Source organism: Gekko japonicus, unplaced genomic scaffold, assembly GCF_001447785.1.
Source record: "Gekko japonicus isolate JY-2015 unplaced genomic scaffold, Gekko_japonicus_V1.1 scaffold3720, whole genome shotgun sequence".
NCBI classification, from domain to species: Eukaryota; Metazoa; Chordata; class Lepidosauria; order Squamata; family Gekkonidae; genus Gekko; species Gekko japonicus.
Genome location: NW_015173251.1, coordinates 66067 through 94010, shown reverse-complemented (window position 1 = coordinate 94010; position 27944 = coordinate 66067). Strand labels below are relative to the sequence as shown.

Sequence of the window (27944 nt, the reverse complement as noted above, 5' to 3'; positions counted from 1 at the left end):
ACTCCCAGTCGGAGTCAGCCTCACATGGGGCACCAATGTCAGTAGTCTAGCCTTGAGGTGACCATCGCATGGATCACTGTGGCCAGGTCATCACGGTCGAGGAAGGGGACCAGCTGCCGCACCAGCCGAAGATGGTAGAAGGCCGACTTGGCAGTGGCAGCTACCTGGGCCTCCATCGTTAAGGAGGAGTCCAGGAGCACACCCAAACCCCAGACCGATCCGACTCAGCCCCAGGACCTCTGTCTTTGCCGGGTTTACTTTCAGCCAACTCAGTCTGAGCCAACCAGCCACGGCCTGTAACGCCCGGTGAAGGTCATCTGGGGTAGAGTCCAACTGGCCGCCCAGCATCAGATAAAGCTGGGTGTCATCTGCATATTGATCACATCCAAGCCCACAACTCTGGGCAATCTGGGCAAGGGGGCGCATGTAGATGTTAAACAACATCAGGAATAGCACCGCCCCCTGAGGTACCCACATTTGAGAGGCCACCTCCGGGACCACTGATCCCCTATCGCCACCCTTTGTCCCCGACCTCGGAGAAAAGAGGCCAACCATTGAAGGGCAAGCCCCTGAATCCCCACGTCGGCGAGGTGGTGGGCTAGCAACTGGTGGTTGACCGTATCAAATGCGGCCGACAGATCTAACAAGAGTGCCGCCACACCGCCACGATCCAGATGCCTATGGAGGTCATCAGTCAGAGCGACCAGTACCGTCTCCGTTCCATGACCAGGGCAAAAGCTGGACTGGAAGAGATCGAGGACAGAAGCGTCATCCAAAAAGCCCTGTAGCTGTCTCGCCACCGCTCTCTCAATAAGTTTGCCCAAATAGGGCAAATTGGACACCAGCCGATAGTTGGCCAATTCGGCCGGGTCCAAAGATGGTTTTTTCAAGAGAGGGCGGACCATCACTTCCTTGAGTGCCCCGGGGAACCATCCCTCCGAGAGAGACTTGTTGAAAATCTCCCGCAGGGCACCTTGAAACCCCTCACGGCCCATTTTAATGAACCAAGAGGGGCACGGGTCAAGATCGCATGTGGTTGGGTACACAGATACAAGCAATCTGTCAACTTCTTCCAGGCTGAGTGGGCCAAAACTCACTAAACCCAACTCCAAAGGCGTGCAAGAGGCCTCAAGTTCTCTCACTGTATCAATTGTGGTGGGGAGATCATGGTAGAGCGCCAAGACTTTCTCTGCAAAATAGCTCGCAAATGCCTCACAGCTGATATCCAATTTCTTAACATTTTGCCTGCCCTGTGGCAGAGCTGTCAATGACCGAACCGTACTAAATAATTGTGCCGGGCGTGAGCTAGCAGATGCACTCATGGTCGCATAGAAATCTCTATTTGCGGCCTTGACTGCCATCTCATAGGATCTCATAAACGTCCTATAGGATGTTCTTGAAGCCTCGTCGCGAGCGCGACGCCACCATCTCTCTAGTCGTCTCAGCTCTCGCTTCAGCTGGCGCAACTCCTGAGTACGTCCCACCGTCGTTATGTTCTATCATATGTAACTGGATTTACAATTTGAGTGTATATCACTTTTGTAATTTTCATATCTATAACATTATTGCTATCGTTAAAGAAACATTGAGCGCACTTTACACAGTTCCTGTGGCTCTTTATCTTTTCATGCAACTCCTGAGTATACCAGGGCGCCCGCCTAATACGAGTTCAGAGAGGATGCCTGGGAGCGATCTCGTCGATGGCCATGGAAAGCCGGTCATGCCAATCCTCCACTAGCTCATCCAACAAACCGCCAGGGGGCTTCGGATCCCACAAAGCCATCTGGAGCCGCATAGTTTCAACCCATAGTTCTTCTAGTTCCCATTCACTTGAAATTAGTAATGCAAACCTGTTATTTACATGGTCATTCAACTCTCTAGGAATGTTTAGATTGTATTTTGGCACTCTGAATATTTTGGTGTTTTTCTTTAGCTTTATTCTAATTTTCTATATGAACAGTTTATGGTCTGTACCACAATCAGGTCCTGGTCTCATTCTAGCAGAGAGGACAGAGCTTCTCCATCTTCTGCTTCTGATTGTGTAATCTATTTGATTTATATATTGGCCATCTGTTGATGTCCACACATACAAACCGTCTGTTCAGTTGCTTGAAACGTGTTTGTAATGAACAAATGTTTTCTTCAGAATTCTATTTGACATATGGACCAAGTATAGAAGGTACTTCTCGGATGAGAGACCTCTTTGGATAGTACCGGCAGAGGTTATAAAACCTTTTTCGACTTATAAGGGAGAAGACTGGGTACAATACAAAGATATGTTGAAACCAGTGGGAAAAATATTTGAAATGAAAATGGAAGAGGATTTGGCTTTTAAATATGGTTGGTTGCAATATAGACAGATTAATGACTTGTTTAGAAAAGATAAAAAAGCTTTTGGGTTCAGGGAAAAATATAATGAGATTGAAAATGTATGGTTTGGGGGAGGTAAAAAACTTATTTCAAAAATGTATAAGATATTGCTAAAATGGTATACAGAGGATGAGGTAGTTAAAGAACAGATGATAAAATGGGCAGTTAATATGAATAAAGAAATATCAATGTCATCTTGGGAATATCTATGGAAAAATGCAATGAAAATATCAACGTGTAATAACTTGAAAGAAAATTGTTATAAGATGATGTATAGATGGTATATGACACCAAAGAAAATTGCTAATATGAATAATAATATGTCAAACAAATGTTGGAAGTGTAAAAAGGTAGAGGGCTCATTTTATCACATGTGGTGGACTTGTGAAAAAGCAAAACAGTTTTGGGTTGAGATTCATGCGGAAATGGAAAAGATTGTGAAATGTAATTTTAAGAAAGAACCAGAAATTTTACTTTTGGGTCTTAAAATGGAAGAAGTTAATATGGCAAAAAGGACATTGATGTGGTATATGATCACAACTGCCAGAATGACATATGCGCAGTGTTGGAAACAAGATAAGGTTCCTGAAGTCGGTGACTGGATTAAGAAATTACTTTTCATGGCTGAAATGGACAAAATGACAAGGAAACTTAATTTGGAAGCAGAAGATTTTTTTGCAGACTGGAAAGACTTTAAAGATCATTTGGAAAAGTACTGGGATGTAAGAGACAATTTACTTTGCTTCGATAATTACTAAAGGTTAAAGGAGATTAAAAAATAGTTAAAGATATAAGAATAAAAAAATGTAGTAGTAAGTTACCTATAGATTTGTGTAATAAAAAAGGGAGGGAGGAAGAACATTTAAGAAATGCACCGGAGGTTGGAGCACTGTGGGAAGCCGAGTGGGGGGGAGGAAGGGAGGAGGGTAGGATGTAGAAATATATAAGTTTTGATTTATGTTGGACTTTATATCCTAAGAAAATGTTTTTTTAAAAAAACCAAATGTTTTCTTCACAGAATTCTAGTTTACTCTCCTGCTTCATTTCTTGCTCCTTGCCAAAATCTTCCAACAATATTTGATTCTGCTTTGTTTCCTGATTTTGCATTCCAATGACCTATGATTATCAGCCCATCATGTTTAAGTGTGTGATCAATTTCTTCCTGAACACTTACACAAAAGCTTTCCATTTCTTTCTCTTCAGCATCTGTAGTTGGGCCATAAACTTGAATGATGGTTATGTTGATAGGCTTTCAGTGAAGTCTGATATTATTCAGACTTTGCATTATAGCCTCTGACTGCTTGTGCTACATGTCACCTCAGTATTAGAGTGCTATGATGGGATCATACTGTTCAAATTATGTACATGACCTCTTTCCACACTCTTGAGACTAGGTAGTATTTGGATAGTAAAATAAACAGCAGTTTTATTCCAAATTCTCTCTATGAGCACGTTGGTTCGTTAAACTCATCTAGGGCAAATTTATGGGAAGTAAAATGGTCCAAGACCAAGCATAACCTAATAGTAATGTTAAAAAAAGTACAAAGCAAAGAATGAAGTAGAACAAACTAGTCCTCAGACTTTTCACTCTATACATTTTGAATGTGAAAATCCTTGCCTTAAGAAGCATTTTACTTATTCTAAAATAGAACATTTCATATGAATTCCTTTTCAGTGTTCCCCCTCAATTTTCCTTTTTTATCATCAGAAAAATTAAAGAGGCCTTTGGAAAAAAGCAATTTTTCCTGATTTCTTTCCAGGCCCTCACATTGCTAGATTACACAAAGTATCATGTGAAGAAGTACTGACTTCACTCCCCAGAAATGTCTGTTTATTCTGTGAATGTGCCTCATTTAAATAAACCAAAGTTTACAATGCCAACTTAAATGAGAAAATGGTGTTAAGGAAAGAAACATCAGATTCTTAATCCAGTAGTAAGTCATATACTTAGAAGTGAGAAACACTTGTGCCATATTCCAAATGTTACAGAGTACATTTAATTTTTGTAGTTAGAAATTATGTGATTCACTATGCAGATTTTCTTCCCTAGACACTCATTTTGGACCAAATTTCATTTACTTGAAGAGTGGCCATTAGGAGAATTGTGTACACTTTAGTTAATTGCTCTATATAATGTGCAACGCATACTGGGGAAAAAAATTATTTACCAATATTATGTACCATTAAGCTTGATATACTGAGAAATTTTTAAAGTATCAGAAGAAGTGTTCTTAAGCAATGACAGTAACTGAAAAAAGTGTGTCTTGCACTGACTCTAAGTGGCCACAGGTTTGAAGTATTGTTTGAGCCAGACTGAGGAATTACAGGAAAATCATAATTTTGCAATCATAAAGGTATATGTGAAGTTCCCTGCTAAACTTTTTCTCCCTCCATTATCGATTGAGGAATTTCAAAGGTTTCATATAATCCATCTTAAATTACTCCAATTTTGTATTGGGTACCAATGTAAAGAAAAATTTACCAATGTTGTTAAGTATCTAAATTATTATGAAAGAATGTATTCAATTTTGTGACAAACTACAGGAATACATACTGGTGTTCATCTACATTTTCACCTCTTATCACCCTCAATGTACAGGCAAATGATGCAGTGTTAGCCGAATTGCTTTATTTACAGCAATTGGCAATTTATAAATGGGTTCTTGCCAGTTTATACCAAGGTCCTGTTCCCACCAAGGATTACCAGTAAAGGATTCGAGGCTGTTGTAGTTAAAATAGATGTCTTTTACTTGAAAATATATCTCATACAAATACTGATACTCTCACACATTCAATCAAGTTTCTAAGATTTACAGTAAGAAATAAGCACTTTTGCATTAGCAGGTAGGGGTGATGGTGGGCAATACCTATCTGTCTTGCAGCTTGGTTGTTCCAATGAAGAATGGATGGGAAGAAATGGAAAATAAAAGGATCAACACTACCAGAACTAGCCGGACTGTGTGGGGGTCTCTGACTGCAGATCAAGAGATCAAAGTAGAGACAAGGGTTGGGGATAGCAAGTGGGATTTAAGAGGGGTTAAAGCAGACAGTGGTTGTTGCAGAGATTGCTAGCTAGGAAGGGCCAGGTGTATGGTCCTTCCCTTTTATAGGGGATGGGTGGCAACTGTGCCAACCTCTTGACCCACCTACCTGTTAGTCCGTCCCAAAAACAATCCTATTGGTTACCTATGGGAAGGGGAGGTTACCTGAAGGGGTGGCCAATACTGTAACCTAAAACCTTATGGCATCTGGACAGGTGTGAAAACCTAGGCGTCAAGATGCTCCATTGTAGTGCTGATGAAGCTGGCGATTCTATTGATAACCAAATGTCCATATGGCAGGAAATACCAATGCAGGAACAAAGCAGGCAATGGGTAGTACGTGACTACAAGCAGTTCTGCAATGGGGGCTGTCTCTTCTTGAGGTTGTTGTTCCACTGCTCACAATAATGGAGGTTTGTGCTTCTCCACCAGGCTGGGCAACTGTGTAGCTGAAACCTTATTTACATGTAAAGCATGTGCAGGCACCTTCTATGTGTGGTATCACAACAGGTGACTTAAAGTATACAGCTTTCTGAGCCTGTGTGTGTGTGCACAGTCCATTGTGTGTAGCAATAAATAGTCCATAAAGCAAATATCAAGCTCATTCTCTAACAGCAGTAGCATAAAAAATTATGGGTACCAAGATGCATGTGTTGCTTTTCTGTGGTAGGAAGCACTAGGAAGTAGTGGGTTCTCATGAAGCATCCCCACAATCAGAAAACAGGCTGTTTTATATGTTTATGCCAAAGAGCTAATCTTCACGAGGAAAAAAACTATGGAAGCAACTGTAGTTTCTGGAAGCAACTGTAGCAACTGCCTAGCTCCAATGCAAAAACATGTTCATTACAAGAGGAATTCTGTTGTAATATTTTAATATTATAAAAGAAAGATAAACTCACACTGACTAAAGATTTAATAAAAACAGACTGGACAATGCTAAAGATGCTGTGTTAAACTGAAGTATGTCTTTTCATAAAGTACATTTATTAAAAATAATTTCTGTAAAAAAGATGGAGACATATATACAGTATTTCAGCACACAAAACATTTCTATAAAATAAAAATAGATATTAAAGTGCCCATTTATTTACAAATTGTGGGTGGACAAGTGATAAAGCTGCTGCTGCTGCTTCCAATTACATCTTCTTTGGGGTACATTTATAAAAAGCTGCAAATCATTAACAGTTGCTTCTACACAAATCCCACCGGATGAATATTTGGGGGGGGGGGCACATTTACAATGAAATAATATTTGGAGGTTTATTTGTTAAGAGGGTTATACACAATGTTCTTTGGATTTCTCAATTATAAAAAGCAAATAGATAAATAAGAATAGCTATAAAAGGGAACCCTATATCATCAAGAAAATTGACAAGGAGGTTTTGAAACAGGTACCCCTCCCCACAAAAGATCCCAATACACATGTGCATAGGAATCTTTTTGTGTACCAGAATGATAGGGAAGAAAGTCCTAGGCAGAGTTCTCCCCACCTCAAAAGAGGAAGGCTGGGGAAGGGACTTCATGGGCACTACAGCATGTAGATGCCCTGTACCTATGCAAGGAGGTTGGATTTAGCAGAAAATTTTCCCACATGCAGAAACTGAATTGAGGACATGAAAAACTGCTCAAAGTTTGTGTTTCTGTGTGCATTTTAATGCAACTAATAAGTTCTATTAAATACAGCAACAGTTTTGGGTAACAAATTTCTCTTATATATAACATAATCTCAGTGATACTTTATGTAATTGGAAACGGAAGAATACTGCCAAGTAGTATTTATAAACAGGTAAATATTACTATGTAATACAGATATGAAAAACTGTACTCTTACAAATCGTGCACTTACCAAACAGAGCAGAGCCTGCTTGTGTGTTTATTTCAGCTTCTTTAGACAATCATAGAGAAGTATCCCAGTTTAATTGTTTTCAATAGCTAAAAATTATCTCAAAATTCCCACTTCGGTCCCTTTCATGTGGCCATTTTCAGATTCTTACAGGACATAATCCTCCCTAGGGAAACCCTTTCACACCAAGTCTTCGTTGGAGCATTTTCAAGATGGTATGCACACAATTTAGTAGAGCTTTCAGTCCCATAGTTTAATGAGACCATCCCATCCACATGTGATCACTTTTGACGTTTCATGTGGATGCCACACTGCACCAATGCAGACTTTGTCGTGGGCTTTTAACCTACTGTAGAGTTTTGTTGTCTTCCAGTCCCAGATGTTGAGTTTTCCATCTGCATCTCCTGATATCACGTAGCTGTTTTAAAAAGAAAGTAAGCAATATTTTTGAAGATTAGTTTGGGAAGCAAAAGGTTATAAAATCAAAATTAAATATGTTTAATGCTAAAAGCAGAACAGAATATTAGAAACAATGGACAGGAACCCACGATCCATCAGGACCTTTCCAGCCCTCCTCCTCCTTCCCAGAAGGCCACCACTGTGAAAGCATGTGGGGTCAGAATGTTGAAAATGATGAGAGGGAAGTGGACAAATATCAACAGTCAGCAGCCCTGTACCTAGACAGTTTTCATTGAGGGAGCATGACATCACCTCTGTTGTCACACAAATAATAAAGGAAAATGGGACGCTTTGGGATTGACACTCACACAAGAACATACACAGCCGGAGAGGAAATGCTTCGCCCACCCTCTCCCCTCGTGCACTACCTACCAGCAGCGCCTCAGCCCTCACCTCCCTGGTTGCTTCACACCCAGCCAGACTGGGCAGGAGGAGCAGGAGCGGCTGGCCTAGCCCGCCCTCTCCCCTGCCGGCAGCAGGGCTCACTTGCCTACCCTCCCTGGCCACTCTGCACCTGCCCACACTGAGCAGGAGGAGCAGGAGTGGCAGCGGCTCCCCCATCTGGCCAGGCCTCTCCAGTACCAGTAGGCAAGCAGGCTGGCCTCGCCTGCCCTCTCCCCTCGCGCACTGTCCACTGGCAGTGGGGCTTGCTTGCCTCACCTTCCCCAGCGGCGAGGGTGGGAGAAGGGGTGTGTGCTGCAGATTCGGGAGGGGCACCACTCCCACCTAGCTGCCATCCTGCCTGTCAGTATCACTTCAGTGAAGAAAGAGAAAGAAGAGATCGACGCTGTCCCCTTTCTCCTCCTCACTGTAGCATCCTAACCCACGTCGCTATACGTTCATGCCAGTCCTGCACCCTTTGGAATACATTTTCCTGGGATCAGAAAGGGCTGCAGGGGAGACAGAAAAACCTGTGATCCTTGTGTCCATGGAATTCTACCCCATTTACTTTCTGTTCTACATTTTTCTACAAAATTCATGTAATAGACAAAGTTTGAGTCAAGAGGCACGTTTGAGACAAAGTTTTATCCAAAATGTAAGCTTGTGTGTGCAAAACATACTTCTTCAGATAAAACTGGAATAACAAATAAAATAAAAATAAAATTTTATTCCAGTTTTGTCTGAAGAAGTGTGTTTTGCACACAAAAGCTCACACTTTGAATAAAACTTTGTTGGTCCCAAAGGTCCCACTTGACTCAAACTTTGTTCTGCTGCTTCTGACCAACACAGCTACCCACCTGGATCTATCTTCATGGATTTTGTAGTACATTATGCCAGGAGTCATTTCATAGAAAAAGAGGTGAAGGAGCTCATTAGTTTAACTCATTAGATTAATTTATTTGCATATGCCACTCCCCCTGACATCATCGGAAGTGTGTCAGAAGGCAACACCCACCGCTTAGGCTCCACTGGACTGTTTTGGATTGCTAGCTATTGGGGGGGACGGGACGTGCAGATCTGTCCTCGCAGAGGAGGGAGAGCTTGTACCTGAATAAAACTTGGTCTTAAAGGTGCCACTGGACTGTTTTGCCGCGGGGGGGGGGGGGCGTGGGGGGCTCTGCAACTTACCTGGCTGCTTCTTGCTCTGACTGAGGGCTGCTGGGAGCAGGGGGTGGGGCTTGTTGCATGTGCCTGCCCCCTGGGCTCTTCACTGCCAGAGCTCCGCTCCTGTGCGCTCCTGCAGGAAATGACCCCTGCATTATGCTAACCCAATGGCCCCAATCTATTCTTAGTGTGCTCACCTGAGACACGATATGCACATTACCTGCTCAGGTTGCTGATGTTGGCAACTATTTTGGAAAGCATGGGTTATCTAAACTCTGCCTCAACTCCTATCTCATGGCAAGGAAGTCCCTTAATTCCAATCCACTCTCAAAATTCAAAATTAATGTTTCTGTTGAAGGGGGGAAAAACCTGACCAGTGTACATTCTGGGCAGTTTACACAGAGACTCCCCCCCCCCCCCCCCCGATAGAGTACAAGACTTGATTAGAAAACCACAATAGGAATGGTGAACATTACGTACTCCACTTATGAATTATAGGAAACATACCTCATGTCAGGTGAAAAATCAACTTGACAAGCATAGCCTGCCACCATATGACCCTTGAAAATTTTCTTTTTATTTAGTCTGAATCTGTTCTGAGCGCCAAAGATCAAAATCTGATTGTCCATCGATTGACAAGCCAGCCATTTTCCTGTTAGAGTAAAGATATCAATGCAGAGGTCAGCTCCCTCGAAGTAAATTCCTGCCCTTAGAATTGTACAACTCTGACTCATTAATTATTAGAATCACTACAGATTGTCACCACATGCTGATTAAATGTATGTCCTTTAAAAGATGTCAAATGCTGCAAAATGTATGAACCGTGCTGACCCAGACCACTTACCTACTAGGTTCTCTTTCATTGCTAGTTCAATTGTTAACGCTGAAACAAATTCTAGCTGTATAAAAGCTAAACCCATCAACTGCAGAAGTGAGCAATACTGAAAATGCACGTGCCAAAGAACCAACCACATAAAAGGAAACCATGGTTAACAAAAAGGAGGAGGGGTGGTGAGGATAATGATGGATTCAAGACTGGTAACATGAAGAGAGGATGAGGGAAGCTAGCACAGAGAAAGATGCTGTGATGGGACTGCGTTTCAAAGCTAGCAGTTGTGGAGACTGACAAGAAGGTAGATAAAGACAGCATTGTATTGGATATTACAACTAGAGCTCTGCTCCCTCTGCTTAAAAACTTATCAGACCCACTGTACATTTGCACCCCTCCAAAAACTTATAGCATCCAAACTGGCTATTAATAATTTCTTCCTAAAGACTAATGTTTTAAAAGAACAAAACAACACTGATGGTAGCTCATTAAAAACTTAGGAAGGAAAGCACAAACATACAAAAGAAATTGCCAGGGGGCCTCAAACTTTGGCTGGTTTTGACAGACAACCTAAGTGTGTGCTTGACTGAGGAGGAGGAGCAGGATCTTTTCCTGTGACATCATGTTACTCTTTTGGAGGTGCTCCAAACACCTCCAAAGCCAAGCATGGCTAGGGAGGCAGGGACTCATACACATCATGTTGAACCTGCTAGAGGTTCAGTGTGAGGCCAGGAAAATCCCCCATTCTTCTCCAGGAGCTTATTCTGACTTTGCATTGAGTCTCTAAGAGGTTTTCCAGCTTGCTGAAATGTAAACTATCCAGCTGTTCTGCCATATTTACACTCTGAATAAGGAGCATACGACTGTAAAATATAAGGCATTAAGGACTTAAAAAACAATATTTTAGAGAACAAATGGCTTAACAGGATACATATGCAAGCTTACCATTTGGAGACAAAGTCACTGCTGGCATTGAGTGCATACTTGGTTCTGCTATGTACTTGAAATCGACTGGAATGTCCCTGTAAAAAAAAAAGAGACGTATATGAATGACAAACACTGCAAACATTACTGAGCTGTGTAAATATCCCACTGTTAAAACCAAGGACTGATGGTACAAAGAACCATGTCTAGATGACAGACCTACTGCATGGGAGCCCATGAGGCCAGTATCTGAGTGTCTAATTTGGTCGTAGCTAACAAGCCCTTTCTTACGTGCCCAGGGTAATGCTGATCGCCACTTTGGGGTCAGGAAGGAATTTTCCTCCAGGCCAGATTGTCCCAGGGATCCTGGAAGTTTTTTTGCCTTCCTCTGTGCATAGAGCAGAAGTCACGGGGGGAGGGGGGGAGCGGGGTAGGAAGTTGCGAATTTCCTGCACTCCCTTCCAGCTCTGTTTTTGTTTCTAAGCATTTCTTTTCATCTTTCCCCCCTGCCTCATGCTTCAATATAAAGGATATATTTTGGACAATGATACTGACAATCCTGAACATGGTTATATGACACTGTAATGCCTGTTAATAGTATTTTAAACAGCCCTCGAGTGCTTCAGGTAGAGCAGCACGTGATAATCAGTTTCAGAACAATGCTGTAAAGCCTTTTACTCAGGGGTCATTTCCTGCAGGAGCGCACAGGAGCGGAGCTCCAGCAGTAAAGCGCCCAGGGGGTGGGAACATGCAACAAGCCCCACCCCCTGCTTCCAGCAGCCCTCAGGCAGAACAAGAAGCAGCCAGGTAAGTTGCAGAGCTCCCCCCAGCCCAAAACAGTCCAGTGGCACTTTTAAGACCAAGTTTTATTTAGGTACAAGCTCTCCCTCCTCTGCAAGGACAGAGCTGCATTCCCCCCCCCCAAAGCTAGCAATCCAAACCAGTCCAGTGTAGCCTGAGCAGTGGGTGTTGCCTTCTGACCCACTTCCAGTGATATCAGGAGGTGTGGCATATGCAAATAAGTTATGCTAATGAGTTAAGCTAATGAGCTCCTGCACCTCTTTTTCTACGAAATGACCCCTGCTTTTACTATATTTTAATCCTGCATGTAAGTCACAGCTGGCTGGGTGTGTGTGTGTGTGTGAGTGCAGTGAACTGAATCCGGGGATGATGGTGTGCTCCGGCTCTTTCCTGCCTTCTTTCTGATGTTCCTTTGATGAAGGAGAAGAGTTAGCTGCAGTGGGATCCAGGTACAGTAGAACAGGCCCTGCTGCTTCCTTCATGTGTATAGTCATGCATATATAGATAGAAGTTCAAAGTCAACTACTAAAGTGTTCCATTTTTTTCACAGCTGTAGTAGATGAACAGTGTAATCCTGTACAGTTACTCTAGCCTAAACACACTGAAATCAACGGACTGGAGTAACTGAATAAGACTGAACTCAGATGCCTCAACTGCTTCCATCTTCTGCATTAAGTAGAACCTCACATACAAAGGTCTTTGCTGGCTGCTCCAACCAGTCTTTTGACTCATGCTGAGTTCTTCCCTGGTTGCACTCTCAACAGCTCTTAATTGGCAAAGCATCTGCTTCATCCACCTAGCCTACCACATCTGAATAATCTCAAAATCATCACAGAAAGAGGCTCTCTAGCTGCACAACATGTTACTGAGTTACTGAGAATGAACCATGTAATGTCAGACTTGGGGAAATCCTTGTGATGTATCTGTAACAACATTTGTTCAACATTGTAGCATCATTCTCTTATTCCTCCACATCATCTACTTTGTGCCAAGCACTTTGATAACATTGCATACATGACAAATTTATCTCATTGTATTATGTCCTGACTGTACAGAAAAAGTCTTTTCTGAAATTTTTCCTGCCTGGGCCAGATGGCCTTAGCTGGTGACACTTCAGTGAGATTTTTGTCACAGTGAGATTTTTGTCACCTGAGCAGATGGCCAGGCTAGGGTAGAGAGACATGCAGGCGCCTTCCCAAGCATGGGAAGAGCTATGCCCAGTACATTACCACATCAAAAGCATTCCCTGACATGACACATAGACACTTGAAGAGGCTGGAGTGGGAGTAACTGAACTGCAGACAGGATGCCCAACTCCTAGCCAATCAAAATATACCTTGCCTGACAATGCATGGTAACCAGAGATTGGACACGCCTCCCCACTCTCTCACTATTGGGTAAATGGCCATATCTGGTGGTGACGGAAGGGGGTATAACTGCAATAGTCCATATGGGAAAAAGGAGTTCCTCTCTGGAAACAAAGAGTTCTTCTGGACGGGTTGCTTGCTTGTCAACTGCACTGTTAACATGGAATGAGCCTACAAGGAGCCAAGCTGGACTTAGCTGCCCACAGCACCATGGGGTTCCTTAGCTGCCCACAGCACCATGGGGTTCCTTTTCAAGATTCCTTGGTGAGACCTTGGACTATTTGCACACTGAATCATTTGAGACCTCTAAAAGCCTGGTAACTATGGAATACCTCTATTGTGTAGTTAGAGCTGAACAAGCTATAGATATCATTTGTTTTCTTATCTTTTGCTAGTCTCATGTTATATGCATGCTTGTGCACTGAATAAAGATAATATATCATCAATATTATCTGGACTTGTTTCCTCTGTTGCAACCTGATTTCTAAGACTGAATCTTGTGTCTAAGCCGTTCACCTAAGGAGGCCACCACTGTGTTAATTAATTGTTTGCAGCCCTGGTACACACTTCTGACACACTTAGATAAATCAGGCAGGAGGTGGGAGAGTGTACAGACATTCTCCTGGGGTTTGTTTAATTGTTGCTGAATGCTTGGTTTAACTCCCATCCCTGGACTGGGGTGAGAGAGAAACCTTGACACTGACATTTTCAGAAAAAGGTGAAATTCAACGTAACTTAGTTGCTGCTTCTTAAAGATCAATACAGGTATCACATAGGGTTTATTCAATACAGCTCTGATTTAGGCTCTATTCACTTGTTACTTTCTGTAGTAAAAAAAATCTCAACTCAGCCTCAGTCTTGAATGTACAAAGCTCCCTGCCTCCCTACAGCAAGTGATAAATGAATTCTGGTATAGCCCACTTATTTGATCAGGAAGATAAATTAAAAGAATACATCTGGATTTGCTTGTGACCTTCATCCACTGTAAGGGTGGGATCTGAATCCCCAAGTCTCAAATTGGGTTCAAGTTTCTCCCCACAAACAAGGTAGGATCTCAGCCTATGGCGTGTAATAGGCCACTCTGCATAAAAACATTACAGAGATGTTTTATATTCATTGAATATGCACCCGGCCCTATGTCCCAGCTCCCGCCCACCCAATGGCTCGAAAGCCTATTAAAGGGCGATTAATGGGTACCTGCTACTAGAGCGGGGGGGCACCCGTCCCTGTGTTGCAGCAGTGAGCAGCGAGGTGAAGCAGTGGTGACAGTGGTGGCGACGGAGAAAAATGGTGGCTGGCGAGGCAAGGAGCAAGCGATCGAAGAAGGCCGCACCAACTGGCGCGGAGGCGGAGCAACGCAGCAGGCCGGAGCCTCATCAGGACAAAGGCCGCAGCGGAGCATGCGCGGAAGTGCGAGTGGTCCTGGCCCGGAAATGGAATTGCTACAGCCGGAAGAAGGGAACTCCAAAGACCAGGACCAGAAAGGACGCCGCCGACTACCGCCCACAAGAACAAGACAACAACCGAAGATCCGCCGCAAAAAGGGTGCCTGGTAGGGTAGTCACCACCCCTGTATGTCTGTGGCCCTAGGTTAGATTCTGTAAAATGTGATTAGCACTCTCTGTAAGCCACCCAGAGACCCTTAGGGGTTAGGGTGGGATAGCAAATCGAATAATGTCCCAGGACATTGGAAGTGGAGCGCCGACATCCGAGGCCGCCGGAAGAAGCCAGACTCCAACAACAAGCCCTGCTGCCGGGTGCTGGTAGGAAGTCACCCCCCGTATAATTGTGGCCTTAGTTAGGAACCAATGATTGTGTGTAAGCCGCTCAGAGACCCTTCAGGGTTCGAGAGGGATATAAATTGAATAATAATAAATAAATAAATAGAATGATATACTTTCTGTCTTCCAGTTTAACAGTTTTTCCAGACACTGCACCTCCATAACAGTCACCTTAAGCTCATGGGCTCCTTTCCTTTCCTCCACTCCTCTGTGTATACCCAAATAGGGGGATCCATAAATCTTCCTTACCTGGCATATTAGTTAAAAACAAAGGTAAGGGAAATCTTGGCTTCAAATAAATTAATTCTTGAGGTTCAGACGTCATCTTCTTTATAAATAACTACTAACAGGTCACTTTTTAAAGATTACTAAAAATGCTGTTAGGGTAGTTCGCCTAAAATACTGAACAATGCTGTTATCTAATATAAGCATTTTAACTCAGTGGCATCGAATTCAATTCCATGAAAGTTTTAACTGTCGCAACACATATCTACAACCAGAATCATGGTTAATACAAGAACAAGAAACCTAGACAGAAGACCAGCTCCAAGCAGAAAAGATCTTAGAAGATTTTTTCATGCTCAAATGCCTCAGTGAAGCAAAGAGATCGAAAGACTTTCTATTGGAATTTTCATTCATTCTGTGATACTGCTCAAGACAGTCATTTTTAGGTGTGCAAATTTTTGGATGGCACTGAAAACTTAACAATGCACAATCAACAAGACAGTAACTTAATGCAATGATTCAATTTTTTTCCAAGAGATCTGACCACCAGAATTATATCTATATTCCTATCTAAGCCCTGGAAATGAAAGCATCTTGGCCTTGTTGTGCCTTGGCATTCACTGTTGGCTGATCCCATTGTTTAGACCTAATCTGACACTGGAACACGCACTCCTTACTTTTTGCCACCAGTATATTTGCTAGATTTCATCTTAGGGCTCATGCAGTTGTAATGGCTAGGGAAGTTAGCATTGGCATTGCAAGCTTCCTTTCTCTTTCTTCTGTGGTTGGACATGACACTCTGATGACTGTCAACTCTGATTATAAGGTTACTCCAATTGAAACCACCTAACATCAAATACAACCCCAACCAGGGTGCAAGGATGAGTATGTACCTGTATATGTTTGAATGTGCGCAGGGGAGGGGAAGGCAGAATGTGATCTAGTGACTCTTAAACTGAATGCTTAAACATCTGCACTAGCTTCAAAGACACAAGAATCAAGCAACCACAGTCTGCACACTTGTTTGACAAACCCACAAGAAAGCAGTCTCAACCAAATTGATACCTATATGGTATCATGAACATAGCAAGGGGGGAAAGTGAGTAAAAGACCAATTCATTCTACTACTACCAATTTAAATCAGGCAGTTTTATCCTTCCTTCCTCCCATCCAACCACTATCAGGCACAGAGTTCCACTTACCATTCCCAGACTCTTAAACTCTTGTCATCAGATGTACTGACAAATCGTCTGTTCTCATCCACAAACACAATGGTGTTGACAGCACCCAAATGCCTATCATACTCCTGTACTATTTCTCCACTTCGAATATCCCACTGCAAGATAAGCAGAACAACACGGTTCCATGTATTCCTCACACAACAAGAAGCAACTGACATGCATTGCTTTGTAAATTTTCTGGAACAGAAGAACAAGTATTTGAGCACAGATTTCTAGTATTAACAGCCTATCGTTATTTTAAGTGTCTTGAAGGCATTCTAGTCAATGGTAAACTAATTCACTCTTCCTTAAAAAAATTATGTAAAGATCATGAAATGCCTGCCTTACCTGAACAATTTTCTTATCTGACATTCCTGCGACAAAAAGGTTTTGTTTATCTTCATCAGGATTGAATTTGACACAATAAGGAACCTTTCTGTTGGTGAACCTTGAAATACACTGTCCTAAAGAGAAAGACAATCATGGACTGGGACACCATTCAAGACATCCACACACTCTTATGGCCCTTAAATAAGAAACTGGTCTTATGTAACTTATACATTTGGCCTGGCTGGCAGCGTTTTGATTTAGAATCCAACTTTTGTTCATCAGTGATCAGAACAATTTTCTTTACCGCCTAATTACTGATCCTTATACTTCAACTTGGCTTAAGCCAATAAATGAAGAGTTGACCACTTTTAGTCCCTCCCCACTTTTAAACACATTGGGTTACGTAAAGCTGGTTTAGTGATTAATGACCATATAAATACTATGGACTTCCAAGAAACACAGTTTAAAGCCTGCAGTATTGTGCTCTCCCCTACTATTTAACTTAGCTCCAATGATCCTACATCAGCATTAGTGTTGATATAGCTATGTCTTTATGCTGGCTAGATTTAACGTGCTACCATCTGCATTCCTTTCAGGAAGATACAAAAACCTTCCATATAATTATAGATTTTGTCCTTGCTCTGTTAACCTGATTGAAACATTGGTTCACACGTCTTTCCACTGTAGATTCTATGTACAGGCATGCTTGGATTTAGTGGAATCAGCGCTGGTTGATTTAAAAAACTTGTTTTCTAGGCAGAAGACTCAAAGTCTTAATGGCAGAGGCTGACCAAAGAACTACGGTATCTGTGGCAAAGTTTCTGTGCTCTGCAATGAAAAAAGAGGCCGAGATAAAGTTCAGTGTATAATTTACTCAGATTCTAACTTTTAAACTGTTGGATATATTAGGACAAATGATGTTTGGTGAGGTTCTATGTAGATAATTTTATATTGAAAAAGAGCAGTTTCTGTCAAGAGTTCTCTCAGCCCCACCTACCTCACAGGGTGTCTGTTGTGGGGAGGGGAAGGGAAAGGAGTTTGTAAGCCGCTCTGAGACACCTTTCGATAGTGAAGGGCGGGGTATAAATCCAATCTCCTCTTCTTCTTCTTCTATATTGTTATAATTTTATAATATTTATTATTTTACTCTGCTACTGAATGACTGATTCAACACAACTGGCTTTGCAGAGCTATCCAAGGTTACTTTCTATTATGGAAATTGCCCTGAGGGTTTACAGACTCACGTGACAAGATAAACCTCACAAATAAAAAGTACCTAGTCATTTAAAAAAGTGCTTTTCACTACTTTGTGACATTTGGGGGGAGTCTGTGGCCACATCCCAACACCATAAGTGCAGTTAGTTTAAACTATGCTTAACGAACTACCAACAGATGATTGAAACCAACTATGCCACTCAGATTGTACGTTTTTTCTGCTACCAGTCAGACAGGAGACAGGGTTTTGTTGTTGTTTTTAACGCTCTGCAGCTCAAACAGTGTCCTAGGGAGTGAAGCTACCAAACACGCCAGGATTGGTAGCTTAAACAAGGATTCCTATATTTGGATTTAACAGCCAACCAGGCTTCACAAGCCACGATGGGATTGGTTAACAGTAGTTTGTGGCCTTCCTACTGACCAGAGTGTGGGATGGCCAATATTCCGATATCACACTCAACCAGAGTTTAATCAACATCAGAATCCAGTCTGTTACTGTAACAAGGCACAGAAAATAGATAAAAATATGGCCATTATTGACAACACTGAAAAAAAATGACACTATTCATAACAGTACCGCTAAACAAGGAGGCTGAGACTAAATCCCCCCCCCAATTTTGACAGAACTGCCTATCTGTACTACAACAGTATCATACAACTGTGGATGGAGAAGGTAGGACTAGATGACATGACATGGCTTCAGCTGTAGCACTCGTTAGAAACCTGCTCATTTCTCCTTACTCCCACAAGGCACTTGTGTGATTTCCTCTAAAGCCTGGGACAGAATTTGATGGTGGGAGAACACAGAAGCTACATTATTTAGGATGCACCTATGACTACACTTATTCCCTCCCCACTTTGGATATCCAATAAAGGAATCACAACATTAACATAGTGCGTACCATAGTGTGAGTGTTTGTGTTTAGCATGTTGTATGGTGGTAATAGGACTTTATATCTGTATTTGCCAGACAGATTAGATCTATTATTAATACATTCAGTGAAGTGGCTACATTTGGCTACATTTCTGAGGGTCATCCAGTTTTGCCAGGGCAATTTTATAACAATCTTTGCTTGGCCAACCTGTAAGCATAACATGGAACTGGAGCCAGTCATGACTCTTTGATAAGTATGGATTGGATGCAACCAGGGGTCGTTTCGGGGGGGAACGCGAGGGAACGTCGTCCCCCCGGGGTGAGGGATGGGGCACACAACAAAGCCCCGCCCCCTGCTTCCGGGGCAGCGCTGAAGCGTCGGCCTGCAAGAACATGCGCCACAGCAGCGAGCCCGGCACCAACAGCGCCGTCCCGCGCCGCGTCAGGTACGCCTGCCCACCCACGTTCAGCTCCACGATCTCCCGACACCGCTGCCCGCCGACGCCACCGGCTCGGGCTGCTGGTGCTGAGAGTGGGCACCGCCGTGCAGGGCTCCCCCGCTGCCCCCATTGGGCAGCCCCCGAGCGCTGTCAGCTAAGGCCATGGCGATCCCGTCAGGGTCCTCCTGCTCGCCCGGCGCTCTGACCACTCGCTTCCCTTGGGCGCCGTCCGGTCCGAGGCTGGCCCGCTGGCTGACGGTGGCGGAGTGAGGAGGGGGGGAAGCGCCTTCTTTGCCCCTCCCTCTCCCGGCGGCAGCGGCCAGGCACTGGCAGCGAGCGGGGCTGTGTTTATGTACAGCCTCTGGAACCGGGCAGGAGGCGTGGGGAGCGGGGCGGGCAGACAGCACGGAGAGCGCACAGGCATGGGGTGGGGGCCGGGCGGTGGGTTGACACCGAAGCGAGGCCCGGCCTCCCCCCTCGCCCGCCTTCCCCAATTGCGGAGGAGACCGGCCGCAGAGGCCCCTCCCCTTTTCTGGAGCCCGGTTGGGGGGGGGGGAGAGCGCGATCCAACTCTCGCCGGATCCGGCCCCCGGCCCCTCTCTCTTGCTGTCCCCGAGCGGGTTAAGCCGTCGCTTTGCAGAGCGGAAAGCTTGCCATGCAGACTCCGGAACGGCTCCCTTGCGCGCCGCCCTGCGGGACTTAACCCCTTGCTGCGGGAGCGTCTTGAAGACTCAGATCCTCTTCGCCCTTACTTAGGAGTAACTCCCCGCTGAATTCGGCAGGACTGCCCAGGGCGGAGCCTTGGGACCAAATGCGCCCCCCCCACACACACACACACACCCAGGCAGGCTACTGCTGTCATCTTCGTTTACTGTGGAGTAGTCCCATAGGGAACGAAAGAGGTGTAGAGTGGAGGAATGTGGTGTGCCATGAATACAAACTGGTACAAATCAGCCGCATCCGTTGCCAGGTGTTCTTAACTTTCTCATAGCTGCAGCTCCAACTGAATACGATGGCAAGGTGTGCTGAACTTTTTTCTGAGAGTAGTCCTATAGAAAATAATGGAGAGTGGCTCTGGTGTGAGAATGCAAGGGGGTGTGTGTGTGAGAAGTGGATTTGGTCCCCTGCTGCAAAGAAGAGCAACACGGGATTCGGTGGGACCGGCTGCAAGGGTGAGTGGAGTTGAAGGGTGCCCAAGCGGACAAGCTTTTGGCTCTTTAGGCTTCCCTCCCTCCGAAGCCACTTCATTTGGCAGTGGGAAGCCACGGGGACTGCTGTGGGACGGGGCTGCTCTACCGGCAGCCCAGGGCAGCAGAGCCGTGCTGCAGCCAGACCTCTGAGCCGCTGCCTCTCTGGAACCATTCCAACACCACGGAGGCTCTTCTTGCACAGTCTGTGGGTTTTTGCAAGCAGGAGCCACCTTCCGGTTTGGGGGAAGCAAAAAACAAACAAACCCCAAAATGTTTTTTCTGCTCTCCAGGCGGATTTCCTTTTATGTTGAAGTTGCGAAAATGCATCTGTTCCTTTATTTGCGTGCTTCTCTTTTTTCCCTCCTTCTTCTTCAAATAAACAGATTTTATATTTTATTTTATTTTTTGTAAGTTTCTCATAGAGAACACTGCATGCCAGGTTTCTACGCATCAGTCGTGTTACACGTGGGGCCTCTGGAATCCAAGCTGTTCGCTTCATTTGGTCTTTGGCAAAAAAAAAAATCCCTATGTTCTCTGATTCTTTCTGGTGTCATAATTAGTGCAGCGTATTGTATTAATTCAAAGGAACGGCTGTCGTTTTTTTCACAGCCAGTTCTACAGTGAAACAGTTACTGCCATGGCTGGTGTATCTGTAAATATACATTACTAAGCACGCATGTCCCTGGGCTTACTTTGGAGTCGGTTGCTTGGGCGCTGCAGTGATAATGTTTGCGGGGCTGCCAACAAGCCATTCGGTAGAATACAATTAAAGACACATATTTTTGAAGAGATGGGTCTTCCGAGAGTTTGTGAGCATGCTGATGTGTTTAAGTAGTTATTAATATTGCCTTACGAGTGCTCCTCAGAGGCAGACCCTAAATGCGTTTACTCAAAACGAGTCCCGTTGAGTTCGGTGGCGCTCGCTCACTAGAAAACGTAGAATTGCTTCCTTTAAAAAGGGCAAGTCTTGCGGTCGGAGATGGGAAGCGATGGTGTCGTGGGAAGTCACCACCTTTAGAAAGAGCTCGGGTTGCCAATTCTATGTTGGGAAATTCCTGGAGTTCTCAGGGAAGAGCCCGGGGAGGGTGTGGTGTTTGGCGTATAGTGCCACAGGGTCTGTCCTCCAAAGCATCCATGTCCTCCGGTGATACTGATCTCTCTGTTTTTTATTTATTTATTTATGTCACGTATAGTCCACCTTTCTCACTTGGACTGGGGGCGGATTACACAGAGTGAGTCAATGCAATCGACAGGATAGGGCATTCACAGAACGGTGCAATAGGGTTAGGGTTGCAGAACCAATCAGAAATCCAAAAGCAGAACTGAAGCAAAACCGTAAGTCTTAAGATGACACATTAACTGGTATAGAAATCACATAGTAGGGATCCTAGTTTCAGGAAGCTAAATGCAGTACATAAGTCCATAAGAAGAGCCCTGCTGGATCAGGCCAATGGTCCATCTAGCCCAGCACCCTGTCTCACACAGTGGCCAACCAGTTCCTCTGGAGGGCTAACAGCAGGGCATAGAGGCTGAGGGGCCTTCCCCTGAGGTCGCCTCCTGGCTCTGGGATTCAGAGGATTAGTGCCTCTGAATGTGGAGGTTCCCCTCAGTCACCATGGCTAGTAGCGACTGATACCCTTATCCTCCACGAATAACAGTGGCATAGACCAAAGTCCCTGATAACTTACCTACGTAACTTTGTGAATCATTTAGTACAGTGCAACTCTATTGCTTGTGCAGAAAAGCTCTCTCAAATAAATCTGGAGATCAGTTATAATTCCAGGAGATCTCCAGGCCCCACCTGGGGGTTGGCAAGCCTACGCAGAGCACATACTTTGGCATACAAAAGGGCCCAAGTTCTAACCTTGTGATCTTTCTCTCCTGTCGGCTGATGCCAGCCAGAGTAGGTAATACTGACAGGGTCTGAGTGGGTCTCGGGCAGCGATTCCCAAACTGTGGGTCAGGACCCCAAAGTGGGTGAGGGTTCTGTTGCTGGTGATTCATGAGGCTGAATGAGAGGAGTGGGTGGGGGAGGAGGTTCAGGGCAAGAGTGCTCCGTAGTCAGTTTGGGTTTGCTTCTACATCATCCAGGAAAGGCAACCTGTTGCTAAGGGATGCTAACTATTTATATATAAGCATGAAAAATAAACTGTGAACTTGTTTAGCATTAATGCCATTGCGGGCAGCGGCTAGAAAAGCTCTCTAATGGCTGCACGGCCGGCCCCAGCTTATTTTGCACCCTAGGCGAGGATCCCTTCTGGCGCCCCCTCCCGAGCGCCCACCAATTTCCACTTCTGCCCCCCCCTCCATGCTGCTGCTCCTCCTCCTAAGATGTTAGCTGGCCAAAGAGGTGGCGGCCACCTGGTCAGAGCCAGTGGGGGGGCTTTTTTGGTGGGGGCAGGTGCAGTTTGGTGCTCCTCGTCAGGGTGCCCAAAGAAGAAGCTGACCGGCGGGGCGCTCACAAGCCATCGCTCCCCTGGCCCTGCTGCTGCTGCTTCAGCTGCCAGTCCCCGGGTGCGAGGAGGAGGAGAAGCGCTCACACTCCACTGGGAAGCCAAGGGGGCAGGCAGGGAGAGGTTAGCCGGCCAAAGAGGCAGTGGGCAGCAGCGGCGGGGGTCACCCAGCCGTGGAAATGCAATGGCGGGGGGCTTTTGGTGGGGGCAGTTTGGCGCCCCAAGGGCTGGCGCGCTCTAGGCGAATGCATAGTTCGCCTAGTGAGTGAGCCGGCCCTGAATGGCTGCCACCACTCTGGTATGGGTCTCCTCCAGAGGGCCCAGAGCACCCACCCTACCCCTTTATCCACCCCTTTTCCAGACGTTTCCTCCTTATGAGTGACCAAATGGGGTGTGAGGACCCAGGCAGAGTATTGAAGAGATTTAATAACAACTGTAGTTCAGTAACGTAGGGAAAATGAGCACAGTAAAGGTGGGTAAACCAGAAAAATAAGAAACCCTAACACATCTGACTATACTGTTACCTAGCCTTCTCTAGGTCTTCAGCCTCAAGCTAACTCCCCCCCCCTTTGGATGAGGGATCCCTCCATCTGCAGCAGCTTCTCACTAGCTCAGCTTCCTAGGAGTGGACCACCCCCCACTTTGGGCAAGGCCTTTTACCACTTCTTCTCAAGCAACACCCTCTATTAGGGTACGTTTTCCCTCCAAATCCCATTAGCCAATCACAGGGTCGAAAGGAGACCTTGGAAACATAGGACCTGATATCTACTCTGATACAGGCTTCCCTGGAGCCACTAGGCCTCCCTAGAGCCTGTAGGCCACACTACTATAGGCCTAGGATTGTGACGTGCCATGTGGCATTCTTGCATTTTATGTTAGGGAGGAGGAAAGCATGGAGTTATGGGGGATTTTTTTTTGTAAGTTGCCATCAAGTCACAGACAGTATATGGGAACCCAGCAGGGTTTTCCAGGCAAGAGACACTCAGAAATGGTTTCCCATTGCCTGCCTTTGTACAGCGAGCTTAGACTTCCTTAATGGTCTCCAGTCCAAGTGCTAACTGGGGCGACCCCTGCTTAGCTGCTGAGACTGGACGAGATGGGGCTGGCCTCGGTCCCAATAACAGTAAGTTTACAAGTGAGCCCAGCTTAACAAATTCGGGTATATGAGGAAACCTCTTATGGTCAAATTTATTTCCAGAATAAGAGTGTTCAGCAGAGACCTACAACACTGTTGAGGCTGTGGGGACTTAAAGAATTTTGAGAAATGGCTGTGGGCCACACCACAAAATGGCCGCTCAGAACCCCAGAGTCTTCCTCCTCCCAGAGTCTGCTGTCTCTGAATGGAACCCGGTACCAACGGAAAGATGATGCCTCCTTGGCGTTCCTGAAGCACCCTCTGCACCAAAGAGGGCGGGTGTTAAGTCGCTCACTTAACAAAGAAGTCGGAGAGTGATTCAGCAAGAACACAACTTTATTCTTCAACTCGAACACAACTCCAACACAGATCAGCATCTGATAGCCAGAACAGCCTTTACATTGCAGCTGTCCTGCTTTTAAACATTCCCGGATAATGTAGCCACACCCACTGTACAAATACCAACCAATAAGGTTGTTCACATAAGGACCAATCACGGATGTTCCCGCTCAGGGAGCTTGCTTGAAAGTGATTGGTTAGGTGCTTCATGGGCTAGTAACACGATTGGATGGATTTGGATCCTAGCCCAGGATGAAGCTTTACATTACATTTCAATTAGATGTTTCACAACATATCATGCATTCAAGGCAGCTTTGAATACACTACAGCGGGATAACCTCCTTGTAGAGTTGCCAACCTCCAGGTGGTACCTGGAGAGCTCCTGCTATTAAAGTTGCTCTCCAGACCAGTTCCCCTGGAGAAAAATGGCTGCTTTGGAGGCTGGACTTTATGGCATTGTACCCTGCTGGGTTCCCTTCCCAAACCCTGCCCTCCCCAGGCTCTACCCGTAAAACCTCCAGGTATTTCCCAGTGCAGAGCTGTCAACCCTACTTTGCTTTGAGGAAGAGCTGCTGTTTGGTTTCAGGGTGAGAAGAAGGAGGAAGTCGCTTTCCTGTGCAGCAAGGAAAACCAGAGGGCATATCACCGAATGAACTCTTCAGTTGGCTAGTCAGGCAGCTTCCTGTTTTTCCCTGCATGAGTAGCAGGAAGCCCTGCATCAAAGAAGAAGAGATTGGATATATACCCCGCCCTTCACTCAGTCTCAGAGCGGCTTACAATCTCCTTCCCTTCCTCTCCCCACAACAGGCACCTCGTGAGGTAGGTGGGGTTGAGAGAGCTCTTTGGAGAACAGCTCTGAGAGAACTTGTGACTGACCCAAGGTCATGCCAGCAGCTCCCTGTGGAGGAGTGGGGAATCAAACCCAGTTCTCCAGATTGGAGTCCACCACTCTTAACCACTACACCAAACTGGGGAACATCCTCATGATCTCATGCGCAGAAGAAACCCAATTTGTGATGTTCCTGAGGCTTCCTTCTTTAACCCATGGGGGGGAAAATAAGCCTGTTTCCATCTGGATCAAAGGGGAATCCAGAGACCGTCCATGTGAACGTTCCGTTGCCACCATGGGGACAGGGAAGAGTTGAGTTTCACTTTCACAGGGCAGCTTACTGCTACACCTCATTCTCCCCTCTCCCTGCCTTTCTCCTCTGCCACGGTTTAACAGGGTGGCCCCATAGGGAGAGGGAAAGGGACTGAAAGTGAAGAGGTTTCATGGCCGTAATTTTTGTGAACTAATTTAGAAGAGTAGGTTTTTATACAAAGCAGCTTATGATCATATTCCCACAATGGGCAGCTTATGAGGCAGGTGGGGCTGAGAGAGTTCTGAGAGAACTGGGACTGGCCCAAGGTCACCCAGCAGCCTTCATGTGGAGGAGTCAGGAATCAAACCTTATTCTCCAGACTAGAGTTGCCACTCTTAACCAGTGTTCCCTCTAAGCTGAGTTAGTGTGAGCCAGCTCACAGCTTTTTAGCCTCCGGCTCACACATTTCTGTCCTAGCTCAGGAAGGGATGGCTCCAGAGCAAACTGATTTATGCAGCAGCCAAAATTGCTCGCTCACGACCTTAATGCCAGTAGCTCACAAGGTACAATTTTTGCTCACAGACTCCACAGCTTAGAGGGAGCATTGCGTCTTAACCCCACTGTGCCACACTGGCCTTCTCAGAGGTTGTTCTCAAAAGTGCTTTGGGAAGTGCCTTCTCCCCTGATGAAAACTTGTAACGTGGAAGGAATTTACAGGTTGCATCGATTGGGGATATTTATTGGTGACTATACCAAATATTCGCAGTTAGGGGAAATGTGGGCTGACGTACTCTGAACATGCGAGAGGCAAATGACATTAGAAAAAAGATGAAACTTGTCTTGATTGAAGTAGGTTGATGTCCATTGTGGTAGAAAGTAGACAGCGGCCTGATCTGGCATTTCCTTTTCCTTATTACAGTTCCGCAGGGCCTGTAAAACAGAGCTGTTCCGCCAGGCCTTCGGTTGAAGCAGTGGACACCCAACTAGGCCTCCCTGCATAGAAGCTGTTGTGACCGTCTGCCCCATGTGGAGACCTGGTGCTATATGAGCTTGGTGTGACTCCAACTACCCATCAGTCTGGCTTATGGGAGGGGGGTTGAACCGCTATTGTTTATTTCACCATCTTTCAACGGTTTAATTGTCTTTAGCTGTTTTAAGAATTAACTATAGTAATTTGGTTTTAATTGTTCATGTACCCTGATGTCACCTGCTCTGATCCCGTTTTGGGAAGGGCGGGATATACATTTAATCAATCAATCAACAACCGGCTAGCTTGTCTGGCATCTGGCGAATGCAAGTCTGGCTTGGTCATGCATATTTTAACCTGCCAGTATGGCCTCCCACGGGAGACAAGGACAGGGACGTCTTACCAAGACCACATGGAGAAGAGAAGAAGGAGTCACTGGAACACCCGTCTTAGACAAGGAGAGGCACCTTCTTCAGTAAGAAGATTGTCATACACAGGCCATCTGGCTCAAATTCAGGCAGAAAACGTAGCGCGCGCACTCACACCCCAGTGTCCACGTATGCTGAGAACCAAACTAAACAAGATGGCATCCTTGTGGCCGCCATGAGGACGCCACCATCTTAAAAACATTTTAAAATGGCAGTGGTGTCCTCGTGGTGGCCACGAGAACGCCATCTTGTTTAGTTTGGCTTTGAGTCACCTTTACTCCCAATATCATTTACACCCAAATAAGACAGTCCCGAGTACACACAGCTTGTATACAATGTTTCCTCTAAGCTGTGGAGTCTTGTGAGCAAAAATTCTACTTTGTGAGCTGCTGGCATTAAAGTTGTGAGGGAGCGATTTGGCTACTGCATAAATTAGTTTGCTCTGGAGCCATCCCTTCCTGAGCTAAGAGAAAAATGTGTGAGCTGGAGGCTAAACAATTGTGAGCTAGCTCACACTAACTCAGCTTAGAGGGAACACTACTTGTATACACTGGACTTCATGTATGTTCTGTGTGTGAGGCCTGAACTGGGTGGACCAGGGGAGCCCAATCTCAGAAGCTAAGCAGGGTCAGCCTTGGTTAGAATTTGAATGGGAGACCGCCAAGGAAGTCGAGCCTCATGATGCAGAGGCAGAGGCAATGGCAAGCCACCTCTGAACTTCACCTGCCTAGAGAACCCTACAGGGGTGCCTTAAGTCACTTCGGACTTGATGGCACTCTCCACCATACTGAGAACCCTTTCACATGAACCAAAAGCACTTCCATAAGCAGGGGTCGTTTCCTGCAGGAGCGCACAGGAGCGGGGCTCCGGCAGTAAAGAGTCCAGGGGGCGGGCACATGCAACAAGCCCCGCCCACTGCTCGAGGTTTCATCTGATGAAACCTTGAGTGAAACAGTCCATTGAGCGCTGTACCATCAGAAAGAAAAACTTGAGACCAATTTACTTCAAAGAAAACACCTTTATGATTTGTTATTCACTGGAGAATTAAAGAAGATATGTCTTTCTCTAACGAGGTTTCGTTATCCT

At 45.3% G+C, this 27944-nt stretch overlaps 1 protein-coding gene across 1 annotated transcript in view; it reads right to left on the bottom strand.

Annotated features, from left to right (window-relative positions):
- Positions 1-6973: 6973 nt before the first annotated feature.
- Positions 6974-27944, bottom strand: part of LOC107120148 (pre-mRNA-processing factor 17-like) — a 58622-nt gene continuing 37651 nt past the window's right edge. The window contains exons 2-7 of the mRNA XM_015422794.1: positions 19314-19625; positions 16754-16869; positions 16388-16521; positions 11033-11109; positions 9766-9910; positions 6974-7672 (exon numbers count right to left, since the gene is read on the bottom strand). Of these exons, the coding sequence (XP_015278280.1) occupies positions 7495-7672; positions 9766-9910; positions 11033-11109; positions 16388-16521; positions 16754-16869; positions 19314-19625 (962 nt within the window). The 3' untranslated portion in view covers positions 6974-7494. The remainder of the gene's footprint in view (positions 7673-9765; positions 9911-11032; positions 11110-16387; positions 16522-16753; positions 16870-19313; positions 19626-27944) is intronic.